This window comes from Lepidochelys olivacea (assembly GCF_965140295.1).
Source record: "Lepidochelys olivacea isolate rLepOli2 genome assembly, chromosome: 13".
NCBI classification, from domain to species: Eukaryota; Metazoa; Chordata; order Testudines; family Cheloniidae; genus Lepidochelys; species Lepidochelys olivacea.
This window is the reverse complement of record NC_140423.1, coordinates 23,756,472-23,779,585: the sequence shown is the minus strand read 5'-3', so window position 1 is coordinate 23,779,585 and position 23,114 is coordinate 23,756,472. Positions and strand designations below refer to the sequence as shown.

The window sequence follows — 23,114 nt, the reverse complement described above, 5'->3', positions numbered from 1 at the left end:
AAATATAGGATCTAATTTCTCAAACTAACACTCTAGAAACAAAATGAGGAATTGCCTCTTCCATTGGTATAAGGCTTTTTAACACATATATGAGATAAAATACCTTAATGCAATTTTTTTCTTGACACTGGATGAAGGTTAACTGTGTTGTGAGGGAAGTTTGTATCCCAAATTCATTAAGAAACCAAGAAAAATTATTTCATGTTTTTAGATGGAAAAAAAAGCACTGACTAGCAAATTGAAAGAACTAGCAGAAGTATCATTCAATGAGAGCCTATATTCAATTTTTGTACACCAGTATCAGTGTGAAATGGTCAGTGCATACTGATTCATTACTTTCTCCACATTGCTTGTGGCTCCTTCCAGTCAGCTGACCTTGGGCAAATGTAGCAATATCCACTGTCAAATTGGCTACATGGTCCCATGGTAGCTGGTTTTCGATGGTAGCCGAAGGATTTGAGTGCTGCTTTGATGGCTTGGTGAGATGATGGGTATCAAGGATTCTTCTCGTCTTATGTGCATCTATAAAAGTCTTTCTCCTAGATTGACAAGGAACAAGAGTCTTGTTTGTCTTGGTCAACATGGTGTCAAGCAGGATTGTTGCTGACTCAAACAATACAACTTGCAATGCCAGCAACATTAAATATGTTGAAGGAAAGAGCCATTGGGCATCTACTCATTTTGCCCTGCAGGAGTACATTCTTGCAAGATGGTACATATTATTGACACCACTTTTAGTGTAACTATAGGGAGGATTACGTGGGTTTTCTTTTTATATCCTTCTACAATCTTGTCATGATGCATCATCAATAGCATTACCACTGACTTCCCCTTCTTTGGAACATAGGAAACCAGGTGAATGGCCCACCATACCCAAACACTGATGACATTTTTTCTCAGCTTCCATGTGGTTGCATCTCACTGAGTATACTGGCTTCTTTCATCACAGTATCCCAGCATTGATCACATTTTTTGCTGAGTAGATCTTTTGCAAGCTAAATAGTGGTGAAGAAGGTATCCCCAACCATGTTTCTTCCAGTCTTAAACCAGAGCTAAACAATCTCCTTCACAATACAGTCACCTTGGTAATTTCTCTTTGTGATGTAGGTTGTTTCCAAGCGGCAAAGAGTCCTGTGGCACCTTATAGACTAACAGACGTATTGGAGCATAAGCTTTCGTGGGTGAATACCCACTTCGTCGGATACATGTAGTGGAAATTTCCAGAGGCAGGTATTAATATGCAAGCAAGAATCAGGCTAGGGATAAGGAGGTTAGTTCAATCAGGGAGAATGAGGCCCTCTTCTAGCAGTTGAGGTGTGAACACCAAGGGAGGAGACGCCTTTGTAGCTGGCTAGCCATTCACAGTCTTCATTTAATCCTGAGCTGATGGTGTCAAATTTGCAAATGAACTGAAGCTCAGCAGTTTCTCTTTGAAGTCTGGTCCTGAAGTTTTTTTGCCACAGGATGACTACCTTTAAATCTGCTATTGTGTGTCCAGGGAGGTTGAAGTGTTCTCCTAGAGGTTTTTGTATATTGCCGTTCCTAATATCTGATTTGTCTCCATTTATCCTTTTACGTAGGGACTGTCCAGTTTGGCCGATGTACATAGCAGAGGGGCATTGCTGGCACATGATGGCGTAGATTACATTGGTGGACGTGCAGGTGAATGAACCGGTGATGGTGTGGTTGATCTGGTTAGGTCCTGTGATGGTGTTGCTGGTGTAGATATCTGGGCAGAGTTGGCATCGAGGTTTGTTGCATGGATTGGTTCCTGAGTTAGAGTTACTATGCTGTGGTGTGTAGTTGCTAGTAAGAATATGCTTCAGGTTGGTGGGTTGTCTGTGGGCGAGGACTGGCCTGCTTCCCAAGGCCTGTGAATGTGAGGGATCATTATCCAGGATGGATTGTAGATCACTGATGATGCATTGGAGAGGTTTTAGCTGAAGACTGTATGTGATGGCCAGTGGAGTTCTGTTGGTTTCTTTCTTGGGCTTGTCTTGCAGCAGGAGGCTTCTGGGTACACATCTGGCTCTGTTGATCTGTTTCCTTATTTCCTTGTGTGGGTATCGTAGTTTTGAGAATGCTTGGTGAAGACCTTGTAGGTGTTGGTCTCTGAGTGGTTGAAGCAAATGCGGTTGTACCTCAGCGCTTGGCTGTAGACAATGGATCGTGTGGCGTGTCCGGGATGGAAGCTGGAGGCATGAAGGTAGGCATAGCAGTCGGTGGGTTTTTGGTATAGGGTGGTGTTGTGACCATCACTTATTTGCACCGTGGTGTCTAGGAAGCGGACCTCCCGTGTAGATTGGTCCAGGCGGAGGTTGATGGTGGGGTGGCAGCTATTGAAATCATGGTGGAATTCTTCTAGGGTTTCCTTCCCATGGGTCCAGATGATGAAGATGTCATCAATGTAGCGTAGGTAGAGAAGGGGTGTGAGTGGACGAGAGCTGAGGAAGCATTGTTGGCATATTGTGGGGCCATGTGGGTGCCCATAGCGGTGCCACTGGTCTGGAGGTAAATATTGTCACCAAATTTGAAATAATTGTGCGTGAGCATAAAGTCACAGAGCTCAGCGACCAGTTGTGCTATGGCATCATCAGGGATACTGTTCCTGACAGCTTGTATTCCATCTGTGTGTGGGATGTTTGTGTAGAGAGCCTCTACATCCACAGTGGCTAGGATGGTGTTTTCTGGAAGATCACCAATGCATTGTAGTTTTCTCAGGAAATCAGTGGTGTCTTGGAGATAGCTGGGAGTGCTGGTGGCATAGGGTCTGAGTAGAGAGTCCACATATCCGGACAGTCCTTCAGTGAGAGTGCCAATGCCCAAGATGATGGGGCATCCAGGATTTCCGGGTTTGTGGATCCAAGGTATACCTCTCCATTCAGAGGATACGATGTCACAGTATCACACCACCACCAGATCTTGATACCATATTTTGCCGTATTTTGGAATATACTGTGTTTTAGACATCAATGTCCTTTTTTGGCACCAGGTGCTCATCAACAGTTATGTCTGCTCCAGGAGAATAAAACCTTTAACAATTGCTGTACAGACACTCTCTATACATCACAAAATGTAGCCAGATTGTCTGATGCTCTCCATTCTTCTCTCAAGTTTTTGTTGTCAAATTGCAGGTGCCAAGTGATAGTCTGAATCGCTACAAGCTCATTGTTGCCCAGAAAAAAGTGACGTCCTGAGTGTGGATTCCATAATCCCTCCAGGCCTTTATGATTCCCTGATACACATCAGCCAGAATTAGGAGGTCAGAGTATGCTTTCATCTTGGTTTGGTCAAGCAGTTTCCATTCCTTGTTTTTGTCTGAATTGCTGTCATTCCATTCTCAGCATATGCAATCTGCCTCTTTAAATTTATCTCTTATCACAATGTGGAAAATGTCTTCTGTGAGGAAAAGTGCCAATGCTTTTTACCAATGTATCCTTTTGAGCATCACCTCTTGCTCCTGACTGTTCATGGATAATGTCCTGGCATGGTCTGCAATGAACCACTCGCAGAGACAAACACCACATTCTACCATTCTTGCCTCTCATGGAAACACAGTCCATGCTGGGGACAGTGGCAAGTTGGCTTGGTTCACCCAATACCACAGTGCTGCACTTCCTGCCTACGCATGTCCTCCCTACTCTATGAAGGCTGCAGGATTTACTCCACGTAGCTGCTGTGTTGGTAACATGGAGCTCCTCATTATCGGGGATGAACTTGATGAACAATCAATGGAAACGTGGTTTTACTTCTCAGAGCAACTCTCAACATGATCTAGCACAAAGTCACGATCATCCAATACGTTGTCATTACAGCATGACTCACTTTCAGAACTTCAAATCATTTTTATAAGGTCAGAAGCAGAATATTGTGTCTGTTTGTTCGTCATCTTGAATTGTGCAACACTGCAAATCCCCTCAAGAGTCTCCTGCATCTGCAGTGTTTGAGCACAATATCTAGATAGAAAATCCCTTCAAGGATATTAGGCAAGAGATGCAGCATTTGTCCACTCTGTGTTGAGGAGACCTAAAAAGCCTGGATTTTAAGGTACCAAGCTCTCTGGAGTACTTTGTACCTTAGGGTGACTGTATGCAGCAACCGCTGTCACTGCAATGCATTATCAATTAGTATATGCAATGTCCTAAGACAGCGAGTTGGATGGCCATTAATCCATAATTTATTGTAACATATATGCTCCTGAGGATTACCCCCACAAATACATTAGCATATGCAAATTACATTTACGTAAAAAACCAGCTTTTGCTTAGGGAAGGAGACATAGTTATCACAATTCTTGTACAAGATACTCTCACTAGAAGCAAATGTGTATACAGAACTACTAAATATATTAGATAACAGTACAACACATTTGTACAAATGTACCCCACATACGTTTTTTTGATACAGAAATGTCTTTCGTGCAAATTTTTTTCTCTGAATTGTGTACACGTGCTTCAGTGACAATGTCCTAAAACAGCATAGTTGGAAGGCCACTCATTCATGAGTTATGGTAACATATATGCTCACTGGGTATGATATTATCCCATTAATGTGGTTGAGGGTTAATCAAACAATATTGTTTCTACAATATATTGTACTTTTTTCCCCCTTTCCTCTAGGATCTGCACTACTGAACTCTATGTATTAGAAGAACCTGGCTTTAGAGGGTGAAAAATACATAAAGTACCAGTATTTAGGGGGAGAGACCTAAAAACACCAGAGAAGATATCTTTTCTGTAGAATACATGGTAAACTGGCACACAATTTTTTATTGAAACTCCTTTGGTCATCTGAAATCCATGCCAGTAAAGCCTTTAACACTGCACACAATATGTTTGCTCATTCTCTCAGATAACCACTGAACTAAACTCACTGCTGGCAAGAACATGCACACTGCCAATGACTTAAATGCCAGCTGTGAATTTGGCCCTTTGTACCGATTACAGCACACAGTATGAAAGGCAAAGGGCTCAGCAGGCATTCATTGGGAATGCCTGTAATACTTAAACACAACAGGATGAAGAGACAAGAGGATTTTTCTTCTGAAATTTTAAGTTAGCCCATTAATGTTAGCTAATGAAGATGTCTGTGAATTAAATGCCACTTGTCTTTATTCCCAGCTGGAAGTAAAGGGAGGTGGGGCACTAAGAGAAAACAAACAAGGTTTACAGGGAGAGTGATGGGACTCTAGTAACAGAGAGTAAAATGCAAATTATCTGTTGGAGTAAATTGTCACAATTCCATCCATTTAGATGGAGCTGTGCCAAATTACTTCAGCAGAGAATTTGTCCCTGTATTAGTGAATGCTGTGTGCTTCCAGAGAAATCCAATTTAGCTTGGAATTCAAGGCTGAGAATTTTTATTTCAATATCAAAATTGTGAACTAATGTATTTACTTGGTAGGGGAAAAATTGATTCATCCTGAGTAATTTCCCTTGAAAAAGATAAATAATAATAAAAACCACACCACATACAGACAGCCGAGGCAGATTTCTTTCCCCGTTGCAGATGAGAAATTGCATCATGATTCATCATATACACAGTAGGATTCTAATTTTTTTCTTTTAACAAGTTTGTTTGTGGAATTCCTTGTAAGCAAGAATTAATACTCAGACATGAGAAAATGTTAATTTATATTGCATTACTTTTGAAAAGTACAAATGTTGTGTTGAACTCCTGTTGGCATCCAATCAATCCAGCATGAAGAAAAAAGGCAAAAACAAATGAATGAACTGTGCTTAGATGTACTATGTATGTAGTTTGCCTAGCACCAGTTTCCCATCCAGTGAAGAACCTCCTCCTCATCTGCCAGTGGACACCAGTGTGAAGTGATAACCCCAGCAGGAAGGGCTGGGTGGGAGCTTTCAAAAGATATGGTATATCCTACTAGAATCCAATGGAATGGACTCTCTATATGGGGATAGGCAAGACGACTTAATGGACCAAATGCTCTCCTAAATTAAACCTCACTCAATGCTAATGAAGCCAGTGGGGTTTAAATCAAAGGAAAATTTTCTCTGCTGGCTCTAAATCGTGCATGTGATGGTATGTAATCACATGTGTGAACTGCACATTTGAGTGTTCCAACTGGGTGATTACTCGAGCAGCCTTGGTGGACGATCGCCTTGATGTGTGCTTTCCCTGTAGAAGCCCAGAAAGTCATGTACTGTCACTCAAACAGGAGAATTGCCCTTCTGGGAGGAGAGAGGTACCCCTGCCCTACCTTTGCCACACCTGAGGGGAGGAAGCTTTTTCTCCAGTCTCCTCCTCTCACAGAAGAAGAGAGGCCCAATCGGAACAAAGAGGAGCAGTGGCAGGCTGTGCCACATAGCAGCTTGTTTGGGAGGCCTCTGCCACTCCAAATGAGGGGTGAGGCACAGGGGACTCATGTGAGGATGTACTGAGGGATACATCTACACGGCAATAAGAGACTTGCGGCATGGCTGTAGCTGGCCCAAGTCAGCTGACTCTGGCTCTCAGGGCTCAGGCTGCAGGGCTCTAAAATGGCAGTGTAGACGTTCAGGCTTGGGCTGAAGCCCTGGCTCTGACACCTTGCAACATCTTCACTGCAAGTTTTAGCCCTGTTGCCCAAACTCCATAAACTTGAGACAGCTGACCTGGGCTCTGAGACTCAGTGCGGCAGGTTTTTTATCGCAGTGTAGCCATACCCTAGCTTGCTTTAAGCTAGCCCTGCAGCGAATCAGAGTATCCTCCAGGCAGCTCCCAATAATAGTATTTCTGCAGAGACCTAGTCTCACATTAAAGCTACCTTTTGCATCAGGATCCAAAGGGGAAGGTGGTACAGCAAACGCTGTGTGCCTTTCTATGGGGATGAATCTGCCCCTTGGGTGAAGCAGCTGCCATTGCTGTAGGGGGACACAAACTGCACTAGTGTGATGAATGAAGCCCAGTTTGGAGGAAAAGCAACAGACAACAAAACAGCTCACTATTTTTGCAGTGTGACAAAAAGAAATGAAAACGTTTTTTGCAGGTGCAGCTCCAAAACCAAACTTTTAAAATACGGCCCAATATTAAGGTTTTGCCAAACAACAACAAAAACTATAGAAAAATGCAGAACAGTATTGGTTCCTGCAATTTTGCTTCCTTCTTTTCTGCACATTCCAAAATTTGTTGTTGTTTTTTTTGGTCAAATTACAAGCGGAAATTGGGCTTAAAGAAAGAAAACAAAATGCCCATTTTCACTATGAAGACAATGTTGCTCAACAATGAGTCCCATTTTCAGAGACAATAGGCTATTTATTGTGAAAAAATACTCAGACCAATTTTGACATTGCAACAAAACGTGAAAATGCTTCAACTCTGAGCACTTAAATTTTGGTGCAAATATTTCACCTAACTTCTTTAGAAAATAAAACTAGACTTCTATTTCCTAGACAAATAGGATTCCTACTTCTTAAAATCCAAAAGCAGATCAACCAGCAATAGTTGTGATAATGGGCAAATATTTATATTTATAGGAAATTAGCATGCATGTAGAGACAAAAGGAGATCCATTCTTCTGGGCCAACTTACTTACAGGAAGTGGATAATTAGGAACACAGGAGCAGATCCTCAGATAGGGTCCACTGGACTTAATGGAGTGATGCTGATTGACACCCATGGGGGAATCTGTTTGAGTTATTTACTTGTACTGTAACACTAGTTTTTCGAGGTGTGTTGTGCACATACACATTCAACTGCAGGTTTGTTTGTGCCCAATGCACTCGAGTCAGAGACTTTTGCCAGCAGAACCACTAGGCGGATAATGAGCCTCTCCACTCTTCATTCCTTCGCACTGCTGTGTAGCTTAGGTCTAAAGCAGCAGGGAAGGTGGAAAAATCAGAATAGTTACTGTACAAGTAAGTAACGATTTTTTCTCCCTTGCCTGACTGTGTTCACATACATTCCACTGCAGGTGATGACTTAGCAGTTCCCTTAAAAGGTGGAGGGACTTGGGATCATCTGAAGAGAAACTGTAATGCCAACATGCTGCAGTTGGTATCATCATGAGAGGTTTGAGTGATGGCATAATCTTTCAGGGTGAATACATTGTCTTTTTTTGAAAAAAATAGTTCAGACTCTGCGAAGGGCAAATATCTTTCATCATTTTTGGAGCTCCTTCAGAATGCTAGAAGCCTGCAGCCAGGAAGAGCAACTCATGGAGATGGTGGTGGCCTTTGAATCCAAAGCCATATCAGTGGTATCAATAGCTGCCTGAAGGGATGTTCAGGCTGTCAGCTGCCCTTCTGAAACCAGAGCCAGGAATTGTTCCCTTCATTCTTCTGGCAATGTTTCAGCATGTTGAGAAATTGCAAAGAAATTAATAAAGGTATATTTCGACAGGACTACTTGATGTTGGCCACTCTTCTTTGAAAAGCAGTGGTGGAATACGCCTTTTGGCCATGTAAATCCAGTCTGTTGTAAGCCTGGTCTTTGGGAGCAGCTTTAGGATAGAACTGTTCAGATTGCTCATTAGCGGCCGTAACCACCAAGATATCAGAAACTGTTGGTTAAAAATCAAAGTGCTGCTGAGGGACTTGATAACTTGGCCATAGGTGGTACAGAGGTCGGGGTAGGTCAAAGACTTTTCACCAGCTCTAGCAAAGCTTCATTAATGGGGTGGACAACCCTTCCCAGGCCAGGGATCTGTACAACAACACAGAAGCTGTGCAGGGTTTCTTGCACAAGCCCTAAGAGCGCAGGCTGAGAAGTGGCCATTCTCCTAATCAGGTCCTGAAAGACACTGAAGTCCCCTGGAGGGCAGATGTCAATTCTGGGGTGATGGCTTCACTTGGCCAAGATGATGAAATAACAGGGGGCAACGTCTAGGGGTTCCTCCATTATTTCTCCTTCCTCCACAGGGTCCAATTCAGTGGGTGGAGGAATGATGACAGAATCCTGAACCTGAGGGGGAGACCTCCTAGACTGTGATTGTGATGGCGTTCTAGATAGCCTCAGAGCAACCCAAGACCAATAAGGCCATGGGGGATACTGCAATGTCTGAGACACCCATAGTGAGGGACACCATACTGGTGCGTCTTTATTAGAAAACCACTCCTCATCCTTAGGACCTGTAACCTTAGTACAAGATCTATAAGAGGATTTAAAAGATCATGAAGGTGATGCAGATTCCTCCATTTCAGAGTCCAAAGAAGAAATATAAGTTTCTTCAGAAAAGGGAGGAGAGGTCCCTTATTGTTTTGAGGTGATCTGGGTAGGGGAGACACCCAGGGATCCAAAAAAAGCAAAGGTCGAAGCAGTCAGCATGCCAATGAGGTGAGCGCTGCTGGCATGCTGGTGCAGAGACATGCTGCTGTCTGCTGACGATGCCAAAGGTGCTGCTCATGCAGGCGGGGCTGCAGACACTGAAGTTCCCCTAACCAGAGTTGATTGTAGCAATGGAGAGTCTGGTAGGAGGAGACAAAAAAGATCTTTTGCAAGCAAGAAAGCCCACAGAGTGGAGAACACCAAAAAAGGTAAGTGTTCATCTGGCGGTGCTGAAATAGACTGGATTGACTGGAATGATGAAGAAGGATCTGGTAAAGGTGAAGACACTGGTCTCGATAGCCCCGAAGGAGCATGAGTTTACAGTGAAATCTCAGATGGGCCCGGTGAATGCTGTCTGTGGTGCCTTGAAAAGGTACCAGAGGACTTACTGAAAGTCCTTTTAGGAGAAAACCAAGGCTTTAAGTGCTTGTCAGCATCAAACCTTCACTTTGAATTGTGGGGAGCTGAAGGGGTGCTTGTCATGGATTCAGAATCCGCTACATCATGGTCGGGACTCAGTTCTGACATGGGATGCAACGCCTCTTTCAGAAGGCGAACTTTCAGGCATAAATCCCTCTGATTTTTAGTCCTGGTGGGGAAATTTTGAAACGCTGGCTAATTGAAGGAAACACCATGCGGAACTCCAGCTTTTGTAACAGGCAGTGAGAAGGAACTGAGGGGAAGGTGACAGACTTGTCCCATTTATGCCCTCAGATGGGCACACAAAGAGATATGGGGCACTTGCCGCCTAGTGGTACTGCTGGCAAAAGTCTCTGACTCATGGGCATTGGATGCACACACACCAGTACTGGAATGTATATGTGCATAATCACTCAAAGGAGAACGTAAAAGCTCCACAGAATGAACCGGGGGTAATAGCAAATCTAACACTTAATCAGTGTCAACAATGTGACACTGCTGCAAGAAGTGCATGCCATATTGATTCTGTATTCTTGGTGGAATCGTACATAATACAATTAAAGTAATTACCGCACTCTAATAAGCCCTGGTTAGGTTTTCACTGGAGTTAATTAGTTAATGCTTGTAAAGCGCTTTGAACCCACAAAATGTTAAATACTTTCATTATTATTATGATTCAGCAGCTACTGGGCCAGACATGTCCAAGGTGCTGGGAATGCTGCAAGTGTCGCAGTCTGGTAAAAGGCTTTTATTTTTGCCTGGCTGACCATAATGCAGGACACTTTTTTTTACAGAAATGTTTGCCTCTAAGAAACACACAGAGAGAGGTGTACGCATGCATCTCATAAGCTCAAGGACTGTATTCCTCCAGCACCATCTAATACTAGTACTCAAGAGGGAGAGGGAGGTTGGAGGGGGCAGAGACTGCATGTCACCCTGCACTGGAAGAGAAGGAGAAGCAATAGAATAGGCTTGTTTTCTGTGGCCAATGCATGTAGAATAGAGTTGAAACCATTGTCCTGCCAGTGCTCCCCTATGGAGTACTGAATAAATGCATGGTAAACAAGGTTCAGTTTTGGGCAACAATTCCAAAAAGACATTGCATACACTGGAGAGAGCGGAGAGGAAAGCAAGAGCAATGGAAACAGGCTTGGGGGCATAGGGAGGGAAATAAGACATACTGTGTGAGGAAAGATTAAAAGGACTGGGTCACATTGAGTCCTGAGAAATGGAGGCTTAACTGTCTATAGAACATAAAGGGAGGTTGTAAAGTGATTGTTCGCACTAGTCAACAAGAACAGAACAAGAAATAATGTGATGGAGCCACAAAATTGAAAATTCAGGGTAAGTAGTAGGAAAAATTTTATAACTCAGATAGTCAGTGGAACAAGTTGCAAAAAGGCAGCAAATTCCCCCTCACTGGGAATATTAAGGCTTGATTAGACATCCATCAGTTAAGGAAGATTTTGTTATAATCTCTCCTGCTACAATACAAGGAGGTGGACTAGAAGTCCTACCTAAATCTGAGGATGGGTAGCCCATGACTTATCTCAGTCAGATTTTTAAAAGATAACATTTATTTACTTAATAAAACAACCAACATCTGGGGTCTTAATTCTCAAATTAACTTAGCCCTTTGTTTCCAGTCTTGGGCAATTTATCACAGTATTCATGGCCAACAATATTATTTGCTAGTAATGATCAAAAATAAAATGTCAAAAATCTTTAACGTTGATGATGGAGCATTTGAATCTTTTGGGGCATTTTGATTCCAAGAATAAAGAGCAGAAAGTTGTCTTTGGATGGAGACCCTGGTAGCCGAGTGTCAGCATGGAAATAAAAAGCACAATAGATTAAGCATCTGTTTCAGAAGAGCACTCACAGCTCCCGCTGAAATCAGTGAGGCCTGCTGGTGGTCGGGAAACCAGACACAGAATGTACAGAAAAACAGTATTAATCACGGCAATGTTGCTGCAGGCTCAACTAGAATGGCGCTACACCTTGCCACCGCATGAGAGCAGACATAAAAAGTGCTATTGATGAACAAATCTTGTACCCATCTGGTAAAAGTCACTCTTTCCATGGACTCTGGATGCCTCCAAAGATTACACAATGTGGCACCTCCTGCTGTAAAGCTAGGACATGGCCCAAAATACCATCATGGCAACAAAAAATACAAGGGTATAGTACTAATTTTTCTTCTGCTATTCAAAATACCATGGTGTAGTACAGGTTAGTTTGTTTGTGTACATGGACATGCACGCACCATTCAGGGTTATGTTATCTATAAATGGACTGATACAGGTCCCCAGTGTGTGTAAGTCTATACGTAGAGAGATACTTGGCCCAACTTTTCCAGCATGAGTACAGAACAAGATGCCCCACTTAGGGTGCCAAAGCCTAAGTGTCTGAGATTGAAAATAGGTCTTGCATGATTGCATAGCATGCTTACCAGGAGAAAGTTACTAACTACTTTTACTAACAATTATGCACAGTTATATCCAAAATAAAGCAATATTTCCTTGCATTTGGAATGGGAAAACTGCTGTATCTGGCATCACAATTTATTTGTACTACAGTAGCATGCCAAGATCAGGTGTGGTGAGTGCTGTACAGACACTAAAAGACAGCTTCCAATCTAAACTGAAAACAAGGCACAACCAGGGCATAACTGAAAACTGGAAGCAATGGAGGAGTTGCTCAGTCATTGTGGTTGCTGTGGCATTTTTACTTTCTAATGGCAACAACTGTGTACAGAGATGAGAATTGGCCTCAACACCAGTGACTGAAGTAGACTAAAACACAATGAGGAGCTATGACTGTACCAGCCAAAGAAGGAGCTGTTGGGGACCTTACTCTTCCTCTAGCAGAGGAGTGGGAGCTGTGGTCCCCCTCATTCTAATCACTGCAGGGATAAAAATCCCTCAATTGGACAACATTCTGGATTAGTTTTCCCATTTTTCTCATGCTTACCTTGTCCAAATATAATGCAGTAAGTAGAAACAATGACTTCTCGTGTTGGCAAAATGGATCAGAGACCAAAATCATCAAAAGTGATCAGTGATTTTGGGTGTCAAATGTTACACATCTAACATGGCTGATTTTCAGAAGGTGGCTGCAGAACACTCCCTGAAAATCAGGTACTTTTAAAGTGTCAACTTGAACACCCAAAAATCACTATTCCCTGGGAAATAACTTATTTGACAGCCCAGCTTACCAAATTCTAACTGCCAAGAGGAAGCAGTACTTCTGGGAGTGATGCTGAAGCATCAGACCACTTTCCAGAGAAGAACTTCCAGTTTAGATGTCCTCGAAAACAGAGGACTTGGATGCCTGTACCCATTGATAAATCATTAACTTATGTTATGACATTCTCAAATACTGACATTCTCAAATACTGGAACATAATTTGTCTCCTGGAACCCAAGACTAGTCAGGTGGGTCCAGATCCAGTTTATCCCATTAGAATACTCTCATCCTTCACAGGGACCCAGCATTTGTCACCTTTATACTGTATACCCAAACACCACGGATTGCTAATTCACAGCACGAGAGTTAAAGTGTAATGAGCTGTTAGAAAGTCTGACATCCCTGAACTTCCCAAAGAGACTGATCCTACAAGGTGTTGAGCACCTCCAAGGTGTTGAGCTTCATCTCCTCTGGCTTCAATTGGGGAAAAAAGCACTTTGCTTCTCTCCGGATCAGGTCCAAAGACTGACCAAACCCTGGACCATTTTTTTCTGAAACTCACCTCTCTCCACAACTGAGGGTTGAAATAAAATGGATCCAACACACTTTATTCATGGTCTGACAAAAAAATGCCAAATGTCTCTGTTGTGCCAAATTGCCCCAGTTTTTTCCCCATTTCTAATTGTTATGCATTCCTCTACTTGGTTATTTTTAACACAAAAGCCAGATGCATATAAATCGATGAATTCCAACCCATACAAGTCAGCACAGAGCTCACATGTAGAAAAATTCTCACAGGGAATCCCATCCAAATACAAACATTCAGTCAATGGCCTTTCCTGTCCTGCCTGCTCCATACTTACCAGTCGGGACAGCTGGATCCATAGTTGGCTTTTCCCACGTGTTGAGCTGCTCCCAGGTAAATCCATTGGTCCCCAGTGCCACGCTATAACCACAGTTACTGTAGTGTTCATCAAAGGAACAACCACCTGAGGGCAAGAGAGCCAAATAAATACTTTTGTCTTATTATGTTATTTCATTTACATCAGTGCTTTTTATATAAACTCTGGAAAGAAAAACAAAAAACAAAATGAATGTCTGGCACATTAGATTTCTGTATTTGCTTTAGGGTATCCAGGAATGACTTCTGGATATCAAACACCCACTCTTTTTTTTTTTGGTGTAGGGGGGTGGTAAATCTTATTTTCTCTCTCTCTCTCTCTGATTGTGCTGCTGTTAGTTAGGCCTGTTACCTTAGATTCAGCCTCATGACTTAAGAATTTAAACAGCAGTCTGGCATTTCAGGCATGAGCATAAGGACTCAGGTCTGAACCACAATAACTGTTTCCTAGCTACAGAGCTTGAAAACCAGATGTTCAGATAGGAGGTAAGAGTAGAAATTCATATGGCAAATGTTAACCTTCGCTTCATTGTGCAAACTGTCATGCCCTCCCTTCATTTACAATTTTAAACATTCAGTAGTACAAGGTTAATAGATGATTTCAAGACCACATCTCTCACATTTACTTACCTTTTAACTTTCTAGTGCCATAGGTAAGGATGTGATGAGCCAACTGTTTAACCCAATACCAAGAAGTGACAATTTGTATAGTGGGGCCCATTAAAGTCAACCCTTACCATGGCATAGTATAATACCTTGCTGCAGCATAGAGGGGACAGTTGTTGCAGCATACTGTGACCTTAACAGCATCCCAGTGCAAGAGAGCAAGGGACTCACTGTTATCTGGTAGTGAGTTTCAGCTGGTCTGACCCATTCAATGTATCCCAGCTCACTACTGTCATAACCTGTATCTAGAAGGTGTCATGTAAGACATCAGTAGAAAGTGAACAACATACTGATCATTGATATTATTATTAAGGCTACATTTTAGTCATGGATATTTTTAGTAAAAGTCATGGACAGGTCACAGGCAGGAAACAAAAATTCACGGCCTGTGACCTGTCCATGACTTTTACTAAAATACCAGTGAATAAAACTTGGGGGTGGGGCGGGGGCTGCCCGGGGGCCCTGCGGGTGCTGGGGGAGGGCGTCTCAGGTGCTCAAGGAGGACAGCGGCGGGCAGCCCGGGACCCCCGCTGGTGCTGGGGGAGGGGTGGGCAGTGACCAGCAGGCTCCCTACCTGGCTCCGCGCCTCCCCCCACAGCAGCAGCAGAGTTTGCGTGTGGGAGGGGCAGGGGGTTAGGGCACAGGACGGGGTGAGGCGGGCTCTGGGTGGCACTTACCTGGGGGGGGCGCTCCTTAGAAGCGGCAACATCCCCCTCGCTCAGGTGCTAGGCGGAGGCATGGCCAGGCAGCTCTGCATGCTGCCTCAGCCTGCAGGCTCCGTGGTTCCTGGCCAATGGGAGCTGCAAAACAAGTGCTCTGGGTCGAGGCAGCACACAGAGGTGCCTGGCCAAACCTCTACCTAGCTGCTGAGCAAGGGAGATGTTGCTGCTTCTGGGGAGCCCCCCAGGTAAGCGCTGCCCAAAGCCCGCCTCACCCCATCCCGTGCCCCAACCCCTTCCCACACCAAACTCTCCTGCTCAGTGGGGTCATGCAGTGGTGGTGCGGGAGCCCAAGACCGCCCCAGCAGCGGCCTGTGCGCCTGGCGCAGGAATCCGGAATCCATGACTTCTGTGACAAAGTCGCAGCCTTAATTATTGCATCATGTATGGAGGACAAATTCAAAATTACAAACATATTCGACATTATGTTATCAAAGTGTGTCTGCCACGCAGGGCTAAAGTTACCCCACCCAAGACAAAGGAATGTGGTTTCTGGAAGGTATTTTGGAGGTACATTAAGAGACAATGGGAATACAATTTACAGAGAAGGTAAATAGGAGTATAAGGCCAACAAGGGGAGGAGATAATTACTCAGCATCATGGCAAGGGGAAGAGATTACAGGAAACAGATCAATTTGCATTTAAACAAACACCAGCAGGGGAATAAACCAGCATGAAACTTCCTTCACCAGAAAACTCCATGTCACCATCCTCAGAGCATGAATTAACTTTTCTTTGGGGGTAACCCTCAGAAGAATCCATTTCAAATTTTGTATTTGAATAAAAATAATAAATGGAGTACTTGTGGCACCTTAGAGACTAACAAATTTATTAGAGCAAAAGAGATCCACTTCCGGGACACTATAATGCTAATAAGCGATGGTCATGTAAACACCACCCTATACCGGAAACCAACTGACCACTATACTTACCTACATGCCTCCAGCTTTCATCCAGACCACACCACACGATCCATTGTCTACAGCCAAGCTCTACGATACAACCGCATTTGCTCCAACCCCTCAGACAAACACCTACAAGATCTCTATCAAGCGTTCTTACAACTACAGTACCCACCTGCTGAAGTGAAGAAACAGATTGACAGAGCCAGAAGAGTACCCAAAAGTTACCTACTACAGCACAGGCCCAACAAAGAAAATAACAGAACACCACTAGCCATCACCGTCAGCCCCAACTAAAACCTCTCCAGCGCATCATTAAGGATCTACAACCTATCCTGAAGGATGACCCATCACTCTCACAGATCTTGGGAGACAGGCCAGTCCTTGCTTACAGACAGCCCCCCAACCTGAAGCAAATACTCACCAGCAGCCATACACCACACAACAAAAACACTAATCCAGGAACCTATCCTTGCAACAAAGCCCAATGCCAACTGTGTCCACATATCTATTCAGGGGACACCATCATAGGGCCTAATCACATCAGCCACACTATCAGAGGCTCGTTCACCTGCACATCTACCAATGTGATATATGCCATCATGTGCCAGCAATGGCCCTGTGCCATGTACATTGGCCAAACTGGACAGTCTCTACGTAAAATAATAAATGGATACAAATCAGACGTCAAGAATTATAACATTCAAAAACCAGTTGGAGAACACTTCAATCTCTCTGATCACTCGATTACAGACCTAAAAGTGGCAATTCTTCAACAAAAAAACTTCAGAAACAGACTCCAAGGAGAGACTGCTGAATTGGAATTCATATGTAAACTGGATACAATTAATGTAGGCTTGAATAAAGACTGGGAGTGGATGTGTCATTACACAAAGTAAAACTATTTCCCCTTGTTTATTTCCCCTCCTACTGTTCTCGTAAAGTGCTGGAAATGGCCCACCTTGATTATCACTACAAAAGGTTCCCCCTCACCCCCGCTCTCCTGCTGGTAATAGCTCACCTTTCCTGATCACTCTTGTAACAGTCTGTATGTTAACACCCATTGTTTCATGTTCTCTGTGTTTATAAAATCTCCCCACTATATTTTCCACTGTATGCATCCAATGAAGTGAGCTGTAGCTCACGAAAACTTATGCTCTAATACATTTGTTAGTCTCTAAGGTGTCACAATTACTCCTTTTCTTTTTATGGATACAGACTAACACGGCTGCTACTCTGAAACCTGTCAATAAAAAATAATGTAAGTTATAGATTTCCGGTTTCTCTACCTTTTATAGAGAATATAGTTTTCGAATCATATTGTGTCTTTATGCCGTCCTTGATCTCTCCATTCACTTATGAAGCTGTTGGCACATGGCATGCTCACAGCTCCAGCAAACTGGCTTCTCTTAATGCTCACCCCTAGGTAGCAGTGCTAGGAACAGAACCCAGATCTCCAAAACCTCAGTCTGGTGCCATGTACACAAGTCCAGCCTTCCTCTTTGAACAGTTCCAAACTGTTCACTTGGATTATTTGCATTCTGTTGTTTGTGGCATATTGTTACTCATCATTTAAGTCACAAGTATTTCTGCTTCCTGATGGACTGAAACTTTTTAAAAATGAGAGAACAACAAACAGGAAATAGTAAACAAAAACAAAAAGCAAATAGCAGATGATCCAGTGCAAACATTTGGCTGAATGATCATTTATAATGCAATCTATAAAATTCTTGGAATTGGCTAACTGCCATAAATAAATGGGCAGCTGTCTGAACACTTGTGAATAAAGAGACCCCCATGAATAAGGGAATGACCTTGCCATGCCTGAACACAAATAACGTGTGTGGTATTTGACCAGCACTAGCCAGCATTGCAAAATGAAATGCTGGGAATGAATTTATGAAAAGGAGGCTTCTAGCTGGCCTACAGATCATGACTCATAATAAAGCATATATTCTATTTTTATATATATTATATTCTATTTAGGCAAAAAGTGTATTCATTCCTTAGATTTCTATGAACAAATAGGCAATTTGTTCATACAAGGACTCCACATTCAACAGAATATTATCTTTCTACTCATCAAGGTTCTCTCTCTGGGAATGCTATATCTGTTCTGGTTCATTACAGCAATTCCCAGATCTCCCTCAATTGAACTTCTTTTCTTTCTATATACGAGAAGAGGTGGGCAGGCATTATAGAAACCAACTATTCTTCCACTGAAAAGATAACATGAAAATAGGAAAACATGTGAACCCTTCAACAAGAAAGAATAATGGAAAAAATAACTTAGATGTAGCTGCAAAATTAACCATTTAATGATGAGTAAACGAAGAGCCATATTTCCCATCTGCATATAGGTATGCAAGAGGAACAGATTTCAATTTTAGGAAAGGCTACAGTTGTGCAGCCTCTACCTGACAGCTGTCAGCTGCAGAAGGGTCAAGCAGAGGCCAGCCCTGATGAGGTCCTGATGGAGAATTCCCACTTTATTAGAGAATCACTATTTTGTCTCAAGAAGAACAGGAGGACTTGTGGCACCTTAGAGACTAACAAATTTATTAGAGCATAAGCTTTCATGGGCTACAGCCCACTTCATCGGATGCACAGAATGGAACATACAGTAAGAAGATTTTTATATATATAAATCTTCTTACTATATGTTCCATGCTATGTATCCGATGAAGTGGGCTGTAGCCCACAAAAGCTTATGCTCATATATATACACACACACATACAGATAAGTTGGAAGTTGCCATACAAATTGTGAGAGGCTAATTAGTTAAGATGAGCTATTATCAGCAGGAGAAAAAAAAACTTTTGTAGTGATAATCAAGATGGCCCACTTAGACAGTTGACAAGAAGGTGTGAGGATACTTAACTTGTCTCAGTTACATTGCCCCCACATACATCCCCTTCTCGGAACCCATGCCCTACTTGGCCTGCCAAATATGCATCAGCAATGAATCCATTAGAACGCCCCATGGATTCTAGGCCTTACCCATGGTAACATTGACTCTGCACTGTTTGGCTCTCTCTATCACACAGGCAAGCCAAGCTAGCTCTGTTGCTATGCTAACTTTGATCTTCCAGTCAGCTGTGCTCCTCTGACACCTCTGTAGTTCAGAGGATGTGTAGAGCAACCCAGTGCTATTCAGAACCATATTCACTTGTTCTGCAAGACAACCTGCCAGTTGTACCCTACCTCATCTGGGAGAATTAGTTGCATAGAGATGTTCCCTGACTCCTTCCTTCCTTGATTTTTCCTTCCTAAGCATAGTACTTTGCACTTGTCTTTCCTGCATTTCATCTTGTTGATTTTCATCTTTGTTGATCTTGACGACAGACTAAAACAACCATCAATCCATTATTTTTTATTATTTCATTATCCTGTTTAAGGACAAAAGTGTTTTAAGGGGCAAAATGTTTTGTAAATAAAAAAACAATCTACAAAATCTAACATGAACCAATTACTTTTTTTTTATGGGGGAGGGGGAGTAATTAAAATTCTTCTATAACATAGGACACCTCAAACACAGCAGCACCGGGCTAGCAAAAGAAGAGCACAAGGAGAAACTTACCAGTCTCATTTCACTGTCCAAGCTGAGTGAAATGTTAAAAGAGCAGTGGTGTTGCTAGACTGTTATTTCAATTTTGCCTAGATCCCTCAGTCACCATAGACCCTATTTTATCAGGTGCTGTACAAATATATACCAAAAAAAAAAAGACAGTGGCTCTCCCAAAATCCAAAAAGACGGCATGGAGATGAGACAAATGAGAGAGGTGAGGGAAGGAGGATGGGAGAAGGTGCAAAACAGGATGCGTGCAAGTTTTACTCAACAGGAGCAATAGTTCCAACTTGCCTACCTGCCTTGTCATGACCAGGTTGTATCTGACTGTATGCATTGTGGAAGAGGTGAATTTTGAGGAGGAACTCCAAGGAGGATAAGGTGATGACTTCTCAGAAATTACCTGGGAACTTTTCCACTCAAACAGCAGTGTGAGAGGAAGCTTGAAAGTGCTTGTTGAATAGGTAAGGGTGATAAGACATTTGTGTTTGAAGAGGTGGATGTTCCTGCAGGGATTCGAAAAGATGGGATAATATAGTTAAAGCAATGAGCTAGGAAGATTAATTTAGCAGTAGCAGCATCTTGAATGGACTTCACAGGGTGAATTTCCAGGCAATGAAGCCAGAGGAGATATTACGGTAACCAATGTACAAGATCAGGGCTTGGACAAGAGATTGGCAGTATGGGTAGAGAAGATAGATTGGATCTTGGAGAACTTCCACAGGAAGAAACGGCAAGACAGAGACAGCCTGAATGTGTGGGACAAAACAGGGCATGGTCAAAGATAGAGCAAAGACTATGAATCTGAGTAACGGAGGTTGGTGGTGTCCAGTATGTTAGAGAAGAGAGAGTAGAGGGCTGTCGGGCAAGAGATCACAAGGTTCCACTTTGGCCATTTAAGTTTAAATTTCAGTTAAACATCCAAGAGAAGTCAGAAAAACAGGTTGTGGTTTTGGTTTGGAAGGAGGAAGGCAGATTTCAGGTAAAAAAAAGAAGCTTTGAGTGATCAGCACAAAGTTGATAGAACTGTTTCTGTGACTAAACTACGCAGATATGGCTTGTAAAGGGAGAAGAGGAGGAAAGCAAAGACAGAGCCTTCTGGTACCCCCACTGAAACAAAGGGAGGAAAGGAGACTACATTGAATGAAAGGGTGAGGGAGCAATCCAGCAGCCAGAGAATGAGGACATGGGTGCTAGAATGACCAGTCGCCATAGAACACTGCAGTATTTAATAGTTGTAGCCGGCCTAGTTTAGATCTGCAAGTTAGAGGTTGGCAGGGTGGGGGAGGAGGTTGGGCTCACTTCTTTGAAAGAGAGATGTGGCACTACATGCAACTCAGGTCTCTGAACCATGACTGGAAAGTGGTATGATGTTTATTGCAGCTCAGTAATTCCAGATTCAATATGTTCTTTACAAGTACAAATGTCTTTTTCTAACTGCCAGCCCTGCACATTCAACCTGGGATTGGAATCTAACTGGCTTTCATTTCCCATGCAATCACTTGAAATAAAAATTCCACACGCTGAATGATATCCTCAATTATGCCAATACAGCCTCCGAGCATTCAATTTATGCCCCCAGTGACAGCTCTGTAACTGCACTGCATTTGACAAAACAGTCCAGCTCACACTCTCCTAATGGTGTTGGCTTTACAGTCCCAACGATCAGTAAACTAACTTTTGTAAGTACAGTGGTGGATATTACAGGCAGGAAGCAGCTCTGAGTAAGAATTTTCATGTGGTCAAACCTCAGAATAGAATCAGACCCTCAAAATACCTGTCCTAAAGGGAAAAGACCTCTTGGGTCGTGGGGAAGGAGGGAGGCTTGGAATAATGCACTGGGAGAGTGGAGGCAGGTGGCCTAGTGGAAAGAACAGTTGACCGGGATCTATTCCTGGCTTAGCCATTGGCCTGCTGGGTGACCTTGGGTGAGTCACTTCCTGTTTCTTTGCCTCAATTAACACACCTGTAAAACGGGGATAATGATGCTTACTTCCATTGTTAAAACACTTTGAGTTTACTGGTGAAAAGTGCTATGTAAAAGCATTTTATTCTTATTATTATGTTGTGAGATTTTGTTTACTTCCCCAATAGATGCAAGTGGTCGTGAATGTGTGTGTGTAAGCAAAGGAAATAAACCTGTTATACAGTACGTTTCCATTATTTAAAATAATTGAGAATAAGACAATTTTTTTAAAAGTCTGGTGGATGAGACATGGCATGGTGCTGACATGAGTGGTTCATAGAGTTGCCACAGCATACGCCAACCCACTATCTGCAGGTTAAATCACTTGGCAACAAACAAACCTGCCTCCTGGTGGATTTCAGCATTATACCACAGAAGAAATAATATGTCCGGGTATCCCAGATACTAGGGGTAGTCAAGGGGGGTGGAGGGGAGAGAAAGTAACAGATTAGGACTCTTCCATGGAAATGCAGGCTGCAGACCAAATTCAGCCCTGATTCATACAGGTGTCAGTGGGAGTTCTGAACACTCAGCACTTCTGAAAACCAGACCATTTGTGTAAGCACCAAGCTAGCCACGTCCAGGGCCAGTGTAACCACTAGGCAAAACTAGGCAGCTGCCTAGGGCACCAAGATTTGGGGGTGCCAAAAAGCAGTGCCCCCCAATTTTTTTTTTACACTATTGCTCCCCGCGGAGGGACAGGCCGCTTGCAGCCATGTTAGCACCTACCTCTGCTGGCATCCTCTGCAACTGCGGGCCCCTCCGCCTCACCCCACATCACTGCCCACCCGCACCCCCCCACCAGCCCAGAGCCGCCTCTTCCCCAAGCCACCGCATTGCTCCCTAGCCTGCTCCCTCTGGCTCTGGCAGTCCTGGACCCCCTGCCACAGCAGTGGCTGCTGCCCAAGGGCTGCTGGCTGCAGATTGGAGCGGGTGACATCAGCCCGCCTGCAGCTGGCCCTATTGACAGCAGTGCAGCAGCGGGAGGGGGGTGGGGGAAAAGGAAGAGGAGACCTGCAGGTGTGGATCATGGCCCTGCCAGAGGATACAGGGTTAAAGAGCTGCAAAAGTGTAACTGTCCTCAGCACATGCCACCTTCCAAGGCTTCATCCCCATCCATCCCTGCAGTCCTGTGGATCAGGTAAATAGAGCCCCTATTAGGGGAAAACTGAGGCAGAGAACAGGGACGTGACTTGCCCAAGGTCACCCGGGGAGTCATTGTCAGAGTCCTGCTTTGAACACAGGAGATCGAGGCTCTTAGTTCTGTGCTGGCTTGGACCTTTAGACCAGAGGCCTTCAAGCCCTGAGCTCTGCACCTGCCCACACAGGGTATTAATCTGGGATTCAGGGGCAGCACACTGCAAGTTTTCAGTGAAGAAACATGGCTGTCTCGAGCCCTTATGGCTACAAGGAAAATCTTCCAAAGGTGATGGGCATCTAGCTGACACAGTTCTGTCTGCCTGAGTTTGCAGCCAGCCTGGGACAACAGCTCTAGGAAATGTGGCAGTAACGGTT

The 23,114-nt window shown here is 43.5% G+C and overlaps 1 protein-coding gene across 1 annotated transcript in view; it reads right to left on the bottom strand.

Annotated features, from left to right (window-relative positions):
- The window catches only part of PTPRT (protein tyrosine phosphatase receptor type T), a 740,652-nt gene that overhangs the window by 528,804 nt on the left and 188,734 nt on the right, over nucleotides 1–23,114 (bottom strand). The window contains exon 2 of the mRNA XM_084646178.1: nucleotides 13,740–13,865. Within this exon, the coding sequence (XP_084502304.1) occupies nucleotides 13,740–13,865 (126 nt within the window). The remainder of the gene's footprint in view (nucleotides 1–13,739; nucleotides 13,866–23,114) is intronic.